This window comes from Aulostomus chinensis, chromosome 18 (genome assembly GCF_037954235.1).
Source record: "Aulostomus chinensis isolate RoL2024-O1b breed Wild chromosome 18, RoL_Achi_v1.0, whole genome shotgun sequence".
Lineage (NCBI taxonomy): Eukaryota > Metazoa > Chordata > Actinopteri > Syngnathiformes > Aulostomidae > Aulostomus > Aulostomus chinensis.
The window spans coordinates 22,070,815-22,088,690 of NC_141337.1; the positions used below are offsets into that span (position 1 = coordinate 22,070,815).

Genomic DNA, 17,876 nt, shown 5'->3' on the forward strand with positions numbered 1-17,876 from the left:
AATGAAACAATTCCTAAAGATACTTGGTTCAAGGGTGAAATGCAAGGAATGTTTGCATGTACCAGGACGGACAGGTTTAGCACCTGGTGAGAGAGACGAATTGACGCAAGCATGTCATACAGCCCAGATGGTGTAAACAGTTCCTTTGGCCAGGAAGTCTGAGAATAGAAGGATCAGTTGGCCCCAAGTCTGGTGAACAACAGAGTGGCAGAAGTCCGACAAGGATGCTGATAAGGTGCTGGAAGCAACCGTTAAGGAGACATGGAAAGAAGGCCGCGAACTGCATGGCAGCTGAGAGGTTTAGTGTTGAGGAAGAAAGGGGAGCCAAGTAAACCTACACCAATGACCAGATTACCAGAGGGCAGTTGAAATCCACCATATAAGAAAGGAAGCCTGAGGAAGCAGCGCAAGGACATGATATAGATGTAGCTCCACCGGCAGAGCTTCAGCTAAGGCTCAAGGAGAAGTTCTTGTCCACGTACAGAGCAGAGTAACACTGGACAGGACAGACAGTTGAGGCTGGGAAGCAGAAGGCCTTCATCAGCAAACCATTTGGACTCACCAGGCAGCTCCTCTGGCAAGGATGCATGGGCGCTTAGCCTGTTTGAAGGAGGAAGTTGACTTAAACCTAATCAGTACCTTCAGTTATCCTCAGAGACCAAGAGCATAAGGCACCAGAGTTACCAAGAATGGAGACATTCATGCATTGATGCATAAGGGTGGCATCCCTGGGGTACCAGACTATCTAAAGCACAGGTGTACTCATGCAGCTCCTCAGAGAAGCAAGCAAGAACACAGGAGATTTGATGTTTCTGGGGTTAGACCTCAATGTCTCGATGCCACAAACGTTGGAGGAAGAGACACTGAGACCATCTTCCATTTCCTGCAAATGACGTCATCCTGGATTACAACAGCCATTTCAGATTGTCTCAGCAGGGGGTGAAACACCATGGAGATGGATCATCACAGGATGTTCCATTTTGGTGATTCACTGAATATACTGAACAAAACTGTAGAGGAATCTGCTAACTGATCCATGTCTTCATGAGTGACCTAACAGTTTCCGGGAAATTAGAACATTGAGGCAGATGAGTCCCGAAGAGGCTGGTGGGATGAGACGGGATGTCTCTGCTTTTGAAGAAAGGTAGAGTAACGAACAAGTTCTGTCTCAGAAACATCGGTCACTGCCCTCTTAGAGAAACCTGTGAAAAACACAAGAAGGATCTTGACAGCAGCCTCAAGGATCCAGTACTCATTAACATATTGGAGACGTTGACCAGAAAATTCAAGGCACGGGTTTGCTGACGACTTACCTGCATGGTCACTGCTTGTACCCCCTATTTGAGAAGTTTAGCAGTATCACTCTTCTCAGAAACAGCTGCAAACCTTGAAAACTCAGGTCAGGGGGTGAAGGTTTTTTTGTTGGACAAAAGGGGGGGAAGCAACTGGTCCAGAATGATGAAAGAATGGCTGTTGGGTAAGAGAGGTCAAGTAGAGCAGTGGGAATGGGACAGTAAGGTGCCTGGACTTGGTGGGAACAAGCTGCAAAGACAGGATCTCATGGACTGTCCTCTGGGGCTACAGCTAAACTGCATCAGGTTTTCTGTCAAGACTGTTTATGACATCTTCCCACGACCATCCTACCAGCACAACTGGGGCTTGGTTGATACACAGCTGCCTCCCTTAAACCAAAGAAATGCAGCTGACAGCACACTGGGATGAGTAAACCAACTGCCCCCAACAAATCATGAAACTTGCCCTCAGCCTGATTGCCTGATGATGGAAATACCTGAACCCCCCAGTGAAACTGCAGATGTTTCATTACAAAAGTAATTCCAATATTTGCTGCCTGGTTTGGGCCTCACCATCTTTTGAGTTAATATCCGGTTCATCTTCCCTTGTCTTTGCCAGTAACGCACTAACTACATCGGTAGTTTGATGCCAAAGAACAGAGGACGGCTTTAAATCAGTCTCACTCAAAATGGCTGCCTGCTGCTGTAAGGTTGATGAGGGCAGTGACACAAGGCCAAAATAGTAAGATTGCAGGCAGTAAAATCCAACAATCAGGGGAAAAATACAAAAATACTCCTGAGCTAAGAAGAATTTCAGAGTCATTTGATGATTTTTTTTGTAGGTTTGTTGGTGTATGCCGTCTTTTCACCTTAAATACCGTTATTTGACCTGTTTTTTATGTTGTTGTTATTTATACCCTGGATGATTGCAGCTTTAACGTGTGCGAACTTACCGTGTAATCTAACCGGATGTTGTTAAAGGCATAATGATCGGTGCAACACAACAGACAGTATCCCCTGTGGATGACCTACAGTCTGCCATCCCATAATACATCTGACCCACCCATCGGTCTCTATGGCAACGTTACTCATGTGACTCCTCTCCCTCTCGCTCTCACTTAAAGCTTCTAATTTGTCTGAAGTACACACAGCCATTATACTATTTTTACCTTGCTCTGTCTTTTCTTTCTCCTTCACTGTCTCCCTCTCTCTGAAGCCTTTTTTTAGAGTGTTTTGCAGGGCTGACGTCATAGTGGTATTTTCCTTTAGCAATGCAGAACCAACAAGACAGGGAGAAAAAGAAAGTTGGGATGAATGTTGGTTTGCAGAAATACCTCTCAGCACAAAAGTAAGACAAAAGCGAGATGGGAATGACTGAAAAGTCCATCCTGGACTGTAAACGATGGACCTCCATGCCCCTCTTGTGTTTCTCTTTGAACCATGACCTGCTTTCTTCAGTTATCAGCAGGAACAAAGCTTGGCAAGTACAACTGTTCAACCGGTGCAGTGTCTCTGTTTTTCCTCAGAACTGGAGTGTGTTCTGCAAAAACATCAGACCAAGTCGTTCCTTCTCTGAATTTATGTCGTATTTTGACAGCTTCTCTCATACGGCAGTTTTCCTCTGTTCAGCAGCTTCTTGTGTTTAATCCAACGAATTCAACGACTTTTCAATCAACGCGTTTGAAATGTTTTGTTTTCGTAGTTTCGTCTTGTCGCGCTCGCTTGAGATGGTTTTTGCCTTTTTCAAAAATCAGTTGATGTGCCAATCAGGAGATAGAAAACCTTTTTTTTTTCTCAATAAGTACTGAAGTAGCGATTGTTTACCTCTCGTGACTGAACAACTGTTTCTGTGTTCGGCATCTTTGCAGAAATCTCAAACTGTGTCTTTGTCTCGGACAGAACGTACAGCCGGCTCAATACGAGCTGATACTTAAAAAGAATGACAACATGTCCAACTGGAGACATTTCCCTCCTAAGAGCCTAATTTATTTGCTCCAAACCAGTTGATGGAAACGCACCTAACACGAGATGCCAGAGATTTTGCTCGGCATCTGTTTGCTTTGTATGGATACAGAAAGCTTTGACGTGGCATTAACACTTTGGCAGTTTTACCACAAAAACGTCAGCTGTAAATTTGTCAGTTCCACTTGAAAGTTCTCATCTTGCCAGTGAGAGTTTCACAGCTTTATCTTATCAACCGTTTTATCATGAATCTTCCAGATTCTTGATATTTTCTGTTTCTTTCATGTGATTAACATTTGAGGTAATTAGATTATATAGAATCCTTACTAGATGATTAAACTCATCCCCGGCGGTTGACTTCAGGAGCTCTGACGATTCTCACCAACAGTTATTCTTTACTGTTAAGTTACACATTTGATCTATAAAAGCAATTGATCACTAGCTAATCTATAACCAATTTACATGATTGTCCTAGATTAGGAAAACAAGCAAATATTAACATTTGTGAAGATGGAAAGATATTGCACATTAAAAGCTTGGAATCAAACAATGTGACTGTAGTGTAACACAGACACGTCAAAGCAGGTATTAATAAAGACATTTATTTATATGTAATATAAAGATATATATATTACGTGTTAACATCTGCCCAGCGCTTGAACCAATGCACACATACAATGATGTAACACAGAAGTCAAACAAAGCCGACCGATGGCACTTGTAGTGAACTCGCAGGAGACTCAGGAAATGAGCGTGGCTGCTGCTATTCAAAGTATATTCAGCAAAACATTGGCTGCATTTTAAGGCAAAGAAGAAAGAGAAGTTATCATGACACACAGATGTCTTTTATAGCCAGGGGTCGGGCGGATCGGCTCATAGAAATTCCTGTTCTTATAGATAGTGAATGGGTCGGGGGGAGCAAAATAGGAAATGGTTCATGGGGAAAATATCACTAACGATTGTCCTCATAGGAATGGAAGCAGCAGAATCGTAATCGTTGACAGCTTCATGTTTGGTCACCTGACTCCTGCGTGTGTGTGTGCGTGTGTGTGTGTGTGTGTGTGTTGGGACCTGCGCACATTGCTGTCATTATGCCAATCAATAAGAATGTTTCGTTTAGTTTCATCATAGTGGAGCGTTGTGACAAGAGAGGATTCGCTGTCACACGGGGAAAACAGCCCTTCGCCCGATGCTCCAAAGTTTACACTGCAAGCGTTTTCCTTCCTACCCGACATGTAGAGCCATCAAATCTGAAGTGAAATGTGTTACTGGTTGGATTGAATGTTCATTCAGATTTGGCAAAAATGTCCAATTTGGATTTGGAGTTGACGTCACTGTCAATGGGCACAAAATGCATTTTTGTCCATAACTCCAGAATTCATTTCCTGTTTCTCTGGAGTAAAGGACGAAAATGTGTGTTCCCATGAAATGATGAAGGGATGACGTTTTATATCCAAAATAATCAGAAATTCTCTGCCGCGATGCTGTCTTGCACTTTGAATTTTCCCTCCACAGCTCAAGACAGTCTTGTCTTTCACCTGAGAGTCAGATGGAGTCACTCTGAGAGCTCAGGCAGGCTTGGAAGCCACTTCCCCTCCACCTCTCATGTCCAACAGACCCCCCGGAATCATGGAAAAGTGATATGTGGCAGCGTGAGTGGGACGAGCACTCACTGGGGCTAAAGCCAGTTGCGCTGGTTGATTCATTATGCAGCCTGCTTCATGGGCTTCTGGAGGGGAAAGTGATTCTGTGTGGCTTGATGATGTCACCTCTCCTACCGCCTCTTAGCTCCTTGCCTACTTTTTTAGTATTTTCATTGGCATGGTTCTGAGGTAAGAGTGGCAGTCCAGCGAACTAAAGGTCGCTGGTTTGATCCTCATTTCCCCCCGTGAACATGTCAAAGTGTCCTTGAGCAAAATACTGAACCCCTAATTGCTCCTGGGAGTTGGTTACATGGCCGCCTCCACCATCAGTGTGTGTGAGCGGTTGAATGTGACAACATTGTAAAGTGCTTTGAGTACTGCGAAGGTAGAAAGGTGCGATATATATATATATATATATATATATATATATATATATATATATATATATATATATATATATATATATATATATATATATAAATAAAGGAGTACATCTAAGATTCAGAATAATGCAGTAGGTGATGTCACACCTCAACCAGGATGCTGCTTTGCTGAACCCTCACAACTGAATCCACCTCATACGTTCAAGACCCCCGGAGGATGAACAACTTTGCTGATCCCCCAACTTCTCCTCTGGTTCCATCAGCAAGTCTTCGTCTATTATTCTGTAAAATATTCTCAGCTTCCATGCGATGGATTCGTAAATGTATCAAAGACGTTGCCTCTCAGCTGTATTCTCTTTCAAACGTTACTGAAGCGCCATCATGTGCTGCCATGCAGGTCGGAGCACAGTAGCAAACCCAACCTTTAGCCCTCGCTAGCTGCTCCCTCCTCTTCTTCTTCCTCTTCTCCTCTCATCATCTATTAGAGTGGAGTAGAAATGAGTCCTAAAACCAGCAAAACATGTTGGCCCTCTTGGATGAACGCTTCCCTCGTCTCAAAGCTGTGTTTTGGGTTGAAATGTTTGAAATGAAGCTTAAGACATTTTAAGGTTTTGTTCTGTGGTATGAATTTCATCAGTAAACATTGCACTCGCGGTGAGACTACAGAGGTTGTCCCTGAAACCCTGCTGTATCAGGTCGGGTGTTCCGAGCCAGACGACTTCCACTGGCGACCCAGTTGTCTCCTTCCAAGCATTAAATTGGCTCAGCTAATTCTCTTCCACGCATTCTGCTGGCAAATGTCACTCAAGACGTCTTATTTAAGCTACTTCAGTCTGCCTACGTTTTCGGCTTCCTGTGCATGTCATCTTGTATCCCACCTCCACGTCATCTCCTCCTTTACGTGCTGCGTCTGCCGTAATCAGCGCCTCTTCTGTAGTTGTTGCCGGCTGTCTGCTTGCACTCTTTACCGCCGCTGATCTCCTGCCTCTGGCTTTTCATGTGTGCTCAAGGGAGGGCAGGGACGTCCCAGAGCAGAGATCTACTTCCACATTGAAATGACTGCAGTGTTCATTCTTTTGTAAAGAAGTGGTGGAAATTGAACCAATGATATCTTTGTTTTTCTGATTGCATTTACGCCTCAAAAGACACAAAAATTATGGCGCTCATTTGTAAAGATAACCGAGCGTCTAAGGCTTCTTATGTGAATGACAAACACCTCGAAGCAGAAAAGTGTGTTATTTAAAGTTTGAGTTCTACAGATATTAAGACCGAGGTACAATCACCATTCAGTGGAGAATCTGTCTGTCTTTCGATTTTGTGGACCCCCCCGATGCACGAGTTACTGTGTGAATCAGCAGTGAACCGTAGCAGAGCCTGATAGGGCCGACTGAAACTTTGCCTCCGCCCCGCCTCTTTGTCAGACTGTACGTTAGTGTGAGTTTGTGTGTGTTTACAAGACTATAAATGTCTTCAGTTTGACGTCAGAGGCTGGCTGCTGTGGAATCCGGCTCTCTTGCCAAAAGGACTGTTGTACACACACTCACACACACACACACACACACACACACACAGACCAGTCTCTCTCTCTCTCTCTCTCACACACACGCACAGGAACAGTGTGTGTGTTGTAGTGGAAGGGGAGACACGTGCGTCACAGTGAAACACCAGAATATTTGTTTAGATAATTAAGATGTGAGTGGCTACACACGCGCGCGCGCACACACACACACACACACACACACACACACACAGCCTTGACGTTCTTTCTTGCAAACTTTTTCTTGCAGAAGCCACAGTAACTGAGCCAACTGTCACATACCAGCAAACCTTTGGTTGTGTGTGTGCGATTGTGAAGGGAGTGTAATTCCAAATCAATTCCTCATGATTTCCTCAGACACACAGTTTGAGTTTGCACCAACTTTTATCTGTAAAACGAAAGGTGAAAGGAGTAATGCAACTTTATTTACTCGCCATAGTTTCTCTTTCTCTGTGTCAAGGTTAGAGGTCAAAGGTCAGGTTGAGACTAAAGACAGTAGGGATTTCAAATGATGAAATCTTTCCTTCTCCAGCTAATCTCAGTTCATCAGGACTGAGCTAAGCAGCTTGGCCTTTTTTGTGGATGTTGGTGTTTGATTAGATTACCCGAACCCAAGTGGGACACCAAAGCGGAATGGGTTCAAGGAGGCAGCAAAAATGGCAGCCGCAGGTGAATATACAAATTCTAGCTGGGCTGAACAGGGTGGGAAAAATGAAGCAGGATCCCTGCTGAGAGGGACACTGTCTCCACCCTCAAAGCTTTACATAAGGAAAGATCAAAGGTCATACTACTCAGTATGCAAGTCCTAATTAAATTTCCTCTCTGGCTGGCAGACAGGAAATATCCTGACGTCCCAACATGTTGCAGTGTGGCAGGTTCCAGGAAGTAGCCTGATCCAATAGCAGAGTTCAACTAAGGCTAAGAGGCGGCACCACAAGCATGTAGCACGTCAGGGTCACTGTTGGCCTGCTGTGCTGCTAAAGTCCTAGCTTGGACAATAGTACAGCTCCTTCTCTCACTCCCTCCTTCTTTCACTCACTCTCACACTCACACACACACACACACACACACACGCACACACACACACACGTATCCAGTGATCAGTGTAAGCTGATTGGAGCAGTTAAGCTGATTGGAAGCTTCTGATCAGAAGGTGCTGAGTCTTAGCAGTGTAACTTGTGTGAATACTGAAAAGGCAAGAACAGAAAAACAATTAGTAGGAGTCGGAAGTGACTTCTACTGTAATGCATTACAAACTTAAGTCTCTGCTGCCTCATTCAGATTTTACCAAATGTTCTGAGTTTTTCCAATTTTCCAATAAAATAGGTCAGCATCTGATGAATTAACTCACTTAACTTCAGGTGTCCAACAACACCTGAAGCTCTTGCTTTGTTGACAGTTTTTTTTTTATCCCCTATTTCACAAGGTGAAATATTGGTGGAAGCTATTCTGGTGCCTGAGACAGGAAATCATTATTAATCTGTCATACTGATCAGCCTCACTTTGGCTGCCGCTAATCCAGATCACTTCTAAGTGCTGTAATTGTCACTGATTGAGGAGAGTTGAGGGACACGCGTGCAGCGAGCAGCGTTTGCTATTTCACACGCTTCTCTACTGGCTCTTCCTGAAACAACCCTTGTGTGTTTCCTCCTTACTGTTTTATAAATAAGATGAGACTCCTCCGTTTGTCTCTAGTTTGGCACATGGTAACATATTCTGCAGTGTCCTTTAGCCTAAATATACTGAATGTAGGCTAAGCTAATGCCAAGGTAACACTAAGGGAATTTTACGGCAGTGCTGTCCAATGCTAGCCAACCGCGGGGCTTGTGGATATTTTTAGGCGACGGGACACTGTGTTTCTCACTCCTCACAACACTATCATTGCTCATTTGAATGAAATAGGAACTGTCTGTCTGTCTTTGTGTGTGCGTGTGTGTCTTTGTGTGTGTTTTTGCAGTGAATGATGTAATAATCTGCTGTGTCCCTGACAACTTTGTCCAGACTAATCAATCACTCCTTCTCTCTCTCTCTTGCTCTTTCTCTCTGTCTCCCTCCTGCAGTAGTGGAGGTGAAGAGCAGCCTCCCATCAGGCATGCAGAGTCCAGTAGGAACAGCGAGCGAGCAGAGAGGAGGAGGAGGAGGCGGTGAAGGTGGTGAGTAGGGAGTCCTCTAAGAATCCTTGACGGGGGGTTCCATTTTTTTCAGGAAAGGGGTGTGTGGATTTAGTGGGATTAGTCAGGAGATGGTAAGAGTTTTTACATGCAGTGTTTCTCAAACTTTTTTTCTGGCAACCCACTTCTTCAAAATAAATCTTTTTAGGTCTTATTTATGAATGATGAGAGGCGATTACTAGGGGTGCAACGAAATAGTCAACTCACGAAACGATACGAAATACGAAACAGGGCTCACGATACAAAATACTCAGGACACGAAATAAAGATTAAAGACAGTCAAAAATCAGAAATGCAAAAATCAAAGATTCTTTATTTTCTTCCTTAATGTGCAGACACACAAGTTATCACTGCGTCAGTACAAAATAAAATGCTCCTTGCTTTGAAAAAACAGCCTTGTCTTTTACTTGGAAGCCAAAATACGTCTACGCAACCGATTTGTTTGATGAAGGAGCCTTCGCCACTTGTTCGACCTCGTCTTCCTCCATTTAGAAATGATTGTTTCACTTCTTCTTCTTCTTCTTCTCTGGCATTGCTACAGTGTTCTTCTTCTTCTTCTTCTATGGTGTTGCTACTAGGGCTGCAATCAACCAAATTCTTGGTCGACTGAAGCCCTCAAATTTCGACTAAAAATCGACTAATTTTATGTATGAAAACTCTACTGCGTCAACTACCAGCACAGAACCTGTTGAGGAACATTTAGACAATTGTTTTTGTCAGGTTATAATAACTGACCTACACTATCATTGGTCCTGACAGAGCGAGACTGAACACAGGAGCTCAGCATCGCGGCTGAGACACAAATAGACTTTTAACTTAAAACTTTTCTCTCAAACACAAAAGGCAAGTCCACTGTAAGAATTTTTATAATTAAAACAAAACAATTATTGGACTAAAACACGGAAATGTCAATTCTGATTTGTTCATACACTCAAAACTGACGGGGCGACCTCAGGTGGACACGTTAGCTCACCGTTTCTAGGTGATAGGCCAGGTTTGTAGTGGAGCTGTGACATGAAAACTGTTGTTTGCAAACTTTGCATTCGACTTTTTTCCATGGTCTGTTTTCATGAAATGCTGCCACGCTGCAGACGTCTTTGACATGTGGACGAGGGCTGACTTTAAATGAAACCGTCAAAATTAAATAGACATTCATCAAACCACCAGACGTTGGCCTTCTAGTCCTCTTCAGTCTGTCTGTCTCCAGTGGGTCGGGCGAGTCCAAAATAGCAAAAACAAGGGGGGTGTTCAAAGATGGAGTGTTATCTGTGAAACGGGGGTGCTTTCGGTACTTTCCTCCTGATGAAATTAACGTGGCTAAAAAATCGACAGAATTTTGGTCGAGCCAGAACGTATCGACTAATAAATCGACCAGTCGACTGGGAGATTCCAGCCCTGGTTGCTCCTGTGGTCTTGTTCTTTTTATTGTAATAATACAGTAGGTGGGAGGGTCAAAAATCATCTGTGTTAGTGGTGCGTGGCGCCGCTTCGCATTCTTTTTTTTTCTTTTTTTTTTACATAGATTTTGTTATTTCGTGTCTTTGAATTTTATTTCTTTTTTAATTTCGCGAAATTTCGTGACGTGAAATTTTGTGACACCCCTAGCGATTATCCTTCCTACTGCCACTTCTGTCCTCTGTGAGAAGTTCTGCAAATTTGTGTGGCGACCCGTCTAAAACCTCCTGCACACCACCTGGAAACCTCAGCCCGTCCTTTGGGATTTGGAGGGGATCAAATCAGTCAAAGTTGAAGTAGCTGCGGTGGCAGTAGCCAGTAGCTCTGATTTCCCTGTCACATTTATCAGTCAAGAATGACCCCGAAAAGGCTCAACACTCTTTCTCCCCAGTAGTTTCCTTTGCACTCAAGGTTCCTCTGCCCCGTCCGGTTTGTTGGTGTGGAGCGCAACTCTTTGTGCTGCGGAAAACAGCAACATTTCACCTGACAACGCCTCTTTTTTGAGATCAAAACAGCCGTAGCAGAGATGGGCACTGCACTGCTGTGTGTTGAGCCTCACAGGTGACGGTGACATCACTTACTGATCCCTGGGCCTGTGCCATGCACCACATCAGAAGATGCTCTTGAATCCCTCCATTCATATTTACATGCTGTTAAATCATGTGACTGAAGACACACGCCCACATGGCTTATCTTGGGAATGTTTGGAATTCTGCCCCCCTTCCCTGAAATATCGGGGCTTCTTTTTTTATTGGTGACATTGCAAACAATTATGTAACACTCACATGAGTTGACAAGTAGTTAGACAGTGTTTTTGTTGCAAAATGCTACAAAAATTCCTAAAGGACTTCACGATGCAGTTATACATGTCAGTACGTCTACCATGATGAAGGTAGCGTCACCGTACGAGGATTCTTTGACAAGAAATCTATTGCTATGCAACTGTTAATGGTGTTTTTTTAGTCGCTTGAATGAGAAAACAAATGTAAGAATAAAAAAAGGATTGGACTTTGATCATGAAAACATGCAACATAGACAGGGACATCATTTGTTCGTATCCCTGTGTTTGTATTCGCCAACACAAGGTACAGTAGAGTTATGAAACGCTGATTCTAAAAATCAGACAGCTGACAAACTTGGTTTTAAAGAGGTCAAAGTAGCCTGAGTGAGTAATGTTGTTAAATGCATTTGCAGGTGGGGGTCCAGAAGATGGTCCAGGTGGAGGGGGAGGCCTAGTTGACCTGCGCACCGAGCCCAGGGTGGGATCTCTGTCTGTGGGCGCTGGCGCAGTGGACACAACCCTGAGAGAGCAACAGCTCCAGCATGAACTAGTGCTACTCAAACAGCAGCAAGAACTCCAGAAACAACTGCTGTTCGCAGAGTTCCAGAAAAAACATGAAGTACTAACAAGACAACATGAAGTCCAGCTGCAGGAGCACTTGAAGGTACTTAGACGGACATAGTCACACACTGAATTAGTCTCAGAAGCAACAAACAACCACCTGCCACTCATCTCTGTGTTGGTCAATGACCTACATGAGGCTAATAGTGATTAGCTTGTCAGTTGCCTGATATACCAATCAGTACATATGCGTGTTAGCAACAACAGGAGCTGTTGGCGGCAAAGCGGCAGCAAGAGCTGGAACAGAAGCGGAAGCTGGAGCAGCAACGACACGAAGAGCAGGAGAAACAGCGGCTGGAGCAACAGTTGCTGCTTCTAAGAAACAAAGAGAAAGGCAAGGAGAGTAAGTTCTAGTCCCTCTGTTGCTATGCTGTTGTTAATCTCACTCTTCTGCGATACTTAGTGCATCTGTGTGTTTTGGAAGGTGCCATTGCCAGTACAGAGGTGAAACTGAAGCTGCAGGAGTTCCTTCTCAGTAAGAAAGAGCCTGGTACTGGTGGACTGAACCATTCCTTCTCCCCGAAGTGCTGGTGAGGCTTGCAGAGGGCAACAATATCCCTCGACAGATCAGCTTCATCACCTGTCGGGTTGCCATGAACATATCTTTATGCACATTTTAAAATAATCACAGTGGGAAAGGTTGAAGGGAAATTTTTTTTGGACGAATCTGTGGTTAGGATAGTTTTTAGCCATTACCTCGGAGTCCAGTCGGCTCTAATAGTGACCAGCTGTTTCCCTCACCATTGTCATCACAAATTTTCCCAAAAGCCATGGTTTGCTGATAGATGGCTCTTCTTCCTCTTCTTCTGTTAGTTAAAGCAACATCAGTGCCATCCTCTGGCCTCATAACATCGCCAATTCTGTTCCCTCCAAAACCATCGATGGAGACTCGCCCGATGCCCATCTCCTTTTTTTTGCAACACGTTCACAGTTTGCCTAAAATTTACAACCGAATGGAACCACAATTTAATTAAAACTGCCTCCTTTTCATTTTTCTGAAAATAATTTTAATTCAATAATAATATGAACCTTATTCTCAAATCGATCCATAAAAGTTATTTTTAACATAATTGATAATGATGCACAAGACAGTAAAGGGAGCTTTTTTTAAAGAAAATAGAAGACATTTCTAATTAAATCCAAAATAGGTTTACCGGCCAGCTAACTCCTTGTGTCCTTGTGTGTGTTTTTGCATGAATGCACATCTGCAGGGGAGCCCAGAACGCCTCCCTGGAGCAAAACTCTCCACCACAGAGCAACACCCCAGGAACTCCCCCCTCCTACAAGCTGCCCACACTGCTGGGGAACTACGAGGGCAAAGACGACTTCCCGCTCCGCAAGACAGGTAGGAGAGACGGACACACACAGAATGGACGTGTGTGTGTGTGTGTGTGTGTGTGTGTGCGCGCGCGCGCGCGTGTGGTTTATTACCAGCAGTCGAAAAGTGTTTTGTCAAAAAGTATGAATTAGTGCCCAACAAATCTCACACACACCCACATACTGTATATATATGTAGATATGTATATGTAGGTGGCACGGGGGTGCAGTGGAGCAGTGGTCCTCACTGTGGCCCCCCAGCAAGAAGGTTGTGGGAGCCGGGGTCTTTCTGTGTGAGTCTCCATGTTCTCCCTGTTCCTGCTGGGTTCTCTCTGGTACTCCAGCTTCCTCCACAGTCCAAAGACATCAAGAGGGACCAGGTTAATCCAGACTCTAAATTGACCGTAGGCGTGGCTGGGAGAGCCAATGGTTGTCTGTCTCTATGTGTTGGTCCTGCCATGGACTGGTGACCTGTCCAGGGGGAAGGCTGCTGGGATAGGCTCCACCCCCACCACCCTGAACAGGAGAAGAGGGGGAACATGGATGGATGGATGGATGTATATGTGTATATATGTATATGTTGTAGTAGTATATTGTATCAGTGTATACGTTTTCCAAACACACAACGATATTAAAGAACTTTTTTTGCAGCACATACAATGTAGAGCAGGATACTGATGGTGATATAACACCCAGCGCCTGCAGAGGGTGCTTTGGTGCCTCTGTCGTATGTAATTTGCTGTTCTGGTCTTTATTTAAACGGTCATGGATAACAATTAAGTAAGTTATTTGTTTAAGAAATTAGCCCTCTGCCTTTACATAGTCATATCAGTACAGAACTGGAACACGGTGAACGTAGTAGGGTCTATTTTTTTGTCAGCGCAAAAATTCACTTTATCAGTAACCTGTGATTATTTTTGGTCTGAAATCAACATCCGGCTCAAAGATCCCTGGTAGGAATTCTGGTTTTATTTAGAAAGTGTTTGGAAAATTTCAACCGTGACTGATTCGCAGAACGTGATCAAATCTGCCAGCTCTCAATAATCCAGCTCATGTGTTGTTATTGTTCTGATATGTGAAATGTCGTGACAGAAGTTCAGGAATCACATGGGTCCTTAAAGGCTACTTGACTAGAATTACCTGCCACAGGTAATGTCTGGCAGCGGCAGTGTCTCCTAATTTTATGGTTGCAAACATTAGCTTAAGGTGTAAACGGCTAATGTGCGTGGCACATTTTACTCACAGCGTGTGTCTTTTCTCAGCAAATTCATGAAATCCAAAATGTGCCCGCACGTCCACTTTCCAAGTCCAGTTGTCCTCATCGTTGCTGCAGTTCTCTGCTTCCTGTCACCACCACCTGTAATGTTAGCCTAGCATGTAGCTGGGCACCCACGGCTACTGATCCCTGAAGTAACTGAAACTTTTATTGTTCAACTGAAGCCGGAAAAACCTCAGTAAACATCAGTAAAATCAATCATGTCCAGGAATCTTCCACGTCTGCATTGTGACTCATCTTAGAATCGAGACATCTTCCTACCACTTTTGTATTTAAGACATTTTCGGGCTGATGTTGTCGAGACAAATTTCAAGAGCCCCGTTTAGGCGATCCACTTTGCGTGCACAATGCCTTCAAACTATGTACATAATGACGATTAATACTTTGGCATTAAACTACTTCTTTTGTTGGTTAATGGTGCAGAGCCCTGCCTCATAATAAGAATGCAGCACCTGACCACAGCTCTAAGACCAACACCCATGGGTGCACAGATGGGCGCACATACGCTTGGTACTTAAACGTCAGACTCCAAACTCCAACCTTTTACTCCGGGCCCTGGTTTGCTGTGAAAATGAATCCTCTGTGTGTACCAGTGCTTTTCCTGCTTAGACAAACAGAGATCTCTTATCCAGCTGAGCAGTTTTAAACAGTTGTTTCCTTCAGTGGCATCTAGCTTGAAGATATGTTTTAAACATTGACAGCTGAGACACTCATGATAACTGCTGGTCTACTTCACATACTCTTGGTCTTCAACTTGACCAAAGCTACCTGGAAATGCCTGCAGCTGCTTATCCATCTAGTAAACTAGCAGCCAAATGTAAGACAGGATTACCAGACCGCCTGTAATCCTGAGTCTGACCTGTAGTCCTTGACTCTGCGTCGTCTCCTACCAGGCTCCTTGAATTTAAAAACACTGCGCTTACAGACGCGTCACTTGATGCTGATAGTAGACTTATGTCCCTCCTTTGCATGTATTCTCTCTGTGGTCTTCTTTTGGCTCCAGACTGACATCTTTCTGTCTCTGTGTCTCCCATCCAGTCTCTGAGCCTAACCTGAAGGTGCGCTCGCGGTTGAAGCAGAAAGTAGCCGAGAGGCGAAGCTCTCCTCTCCTCCGAAGGAAGGATGGTACCGTCATCAGCACCTTTAAGAAAAGAGCAATTGAGATATCAGGTGAGCACACGCACATCCTGCACAAATGTAGGTTCTTAAGCTGATGTGTCATTGATATTCCACAGTTGATGTTGAGATATTTTTCTGACTCTGACTTTTCAGTCTGTCTGTCTCTTGTCCAGTCTCTCCTCTCTGTAATAGCGCTCCAGGCTCAGGTCCCAGCAGTCCCAACAGTTCCAATTCAGCTATCGCTAATGGCAATACAGGATCAGTCCCCAACATACAGACAGAGGTACACACACACACACACACACACACACACACACACACACACACACACAAAGCGTAAGCAGCACTGTTTTAGAAAGGAAACAAAGTCAGCTGTGTAGTTACTATAGAAACACAGATCAATCAAAAGTGTGCAACCCTCAAACTACTGTTACTGTTCTACATAGCAAGATGTGAAACTCACCCTGTGTTCGTGTCTGCAGCTGCGAACCCTTCATCAGACGCTGGGGGCTGATGGGACATTGAGTCCCCTGAGTCTGTATACCTCACCGTCCCTGCCGAATATCTCCCTGGGCCTCCCCACTAACACGCACATCACGGTGTGTAGACTCAACAACACACAAACCTACAAAGACACATTTTATCTCATAAAGAAACCAACAAGTATTTTTATTAATATATTGTCCCTCTTCACAGTGTCAGATTCTGTTCTCAAACACTCAACAACTGAACAAACCCCTTAATTTCTGTCGCTGTGACCTTCTGGTGTCCATTAGTGGATAGTCGGTACACACTCCGCCTCTCAGAAGTCCTAGAAATGCTGAAAACAGAACAAGTACACAATTTTAAAAAAGCAGGCTGCTCATTTCTAACTGACAGCTGGATTTTGTGTGTTGCCATCAGACATCACCTGTGGCAAGCAAGCAGCTCATGCAAACACCTCCTACTCAGGTTACATGAATATGTAGATGTTTGCCATTCCATGTGTTTGAACTGCTGGACACCAGAGATGGAGACCCAGGTCAAACTGTAGCACGCCACATGTGACTGGAGACTAAACTCTCTCCCATCATGCGCATCTCTGAGCATCTGTCAGGTGTGTTCGTCCACAGAGACACTGTGTCCACAAAAACCGTAGCTGACAGCAGTAGCACACATGCTTTTGTCCTTACTTTTGCCTATAAAAATTTAATGCAAACAAAACAACTGCTATTTCTGGGTTTGAATCCAGCGGCCGGCTGGGGCCTCTCAGTATGTTTGCATGGGTTCTCTCCAGCTTCCTCCCACAGACCAAAAACATGCCAGTTAGGCTAATTGGAGACTCTCAATTGGATGTAGGTGTGAATATGAGTGTGAGTGGTTGTCTGCTTGTCCCGCCTCTCACCCAATGAAAGCTTGGATGGGCTTCAGCCCCTCCGGGACCCCTGACAAGATAATTGGTACAGATGATGGATGGATGGAAATTTTGGTGGCGGTTCTCTATGAAGTCCATTCTTACTGGTTTAAAGTTCCACATTATACTTGTGTGTGTGGAAATCTGCACCGGGATCAGCTTCCAAAGTATTTGTGATGTCACAAATCAGATTAGCACAGAAAAAAGAAAAAGAAAGTCACCGCTGAATGTGACAACAGGGTTCCATTGTCAAACATGTGCATCGTTCTGCAGAGAGAGGCTCAATATTCAGCTGTGGGGAACAAGAAGAATCACACATTTCTGACTGCAGGGGGACAAAAACTGGGACAAAGTGTCCAAAGCCCCATACAATCAGATGTAGTGTTGCGCTGCCATTTAGTTTTAACTTGGCATGATGACTTGTCTGTGTGGTACACATCACATTTCCCCCTACAGCCCTCCCAGAAGCTGTCGGCGCAGCAAGAAGCCGAGCGTCAGGCCATCCAGTCGCTGCGAGGGGGCGGAGCTCTAACAGGAAAGTTTCTCTCCACATCCTCCCTACCTGCAGGTAAGTTCTACCATTGCGGGTGTGTAACAGCTTTATACTTTTAAGTGTAACATTTGAAATTAAAAATAAGTTCAGATTCGCTTATTTATATTAGATGAGGAAATAATGTTTATTTATCTATTTGTTTTGTTTTTTGTTCTTTGCAGGGGTGGGACATGATGTGGAGACCCCCCCTCCCAGCTCTCACTCTGCTCATTCCTCATTACTACAACATGTACTACTGCTGGAGCAGGCCAGACAACAGACTGCTATGCTAGCTGGTACACACACACACACACACACCACACACACACACACACCACACACACACACACACACACACACACACACAGTGTTCAGGCATGTCCAACTAATTGTC

The 17,876-nt window shown here is 44.3% G+C and overlaps 1 protein-coding gene across 3 annotated transcripts in view; it reads left to right on the forward strand.

Annotated features, from left to right (window-relative positions):
• hdac5 (histone deacetylase 5) overlaps positions 1 to 17,876 on the forward strand; it is a 61,471-nt gene that overhangs the window by 27,039 nt on the left and 16,556 nt on the right. For all 3 annotated transcript variants that reach the window (XM_086183927.1, XM_086183926.1, XM_086183925.1), the window contains 10 exons: positions 8,878 to 8,970; positions 11,638 to 11,888; positions 12,044 to 12,188; positions 12,270 to 12,375; positions 13,057 to 13,190; positions 15,477 to 15,608; positions 15,731 to 15,840; positions 16,040 to 16,156; positions 17,407 to 17,518; positions 17,665 to 17,778. In XM_086183927.1, the coding sequence (XP_086040053.1) occupies positions 8,878 to 8,970; positions 11,638 to 11,888; positions 12,044 to 12,188; positions 12,270 to 12,375; positions 13,057 to 13,190; positions 15,477 to 15,608; positions 15,731 to 15,840; positions 16,040 to 16,156; positions 17,407 to 17,518; positions 17,665 to 17,778 (1,314 nt within the window). The remainder of the gene's footprint in view (positions 1 to 8,877; positions 8,971 to 11,637; positions 11,889 to 12,043; positions 12,189 to 12,269; positions 12,376 to 13,056; positions 13,191 to 15,476; positions 15,609 to 15,730; positions 15,841 to 16,039; positions 16,157 to 17,406; positions 17,519 to 17,664; positions 17,779 to 17,876) is intronic.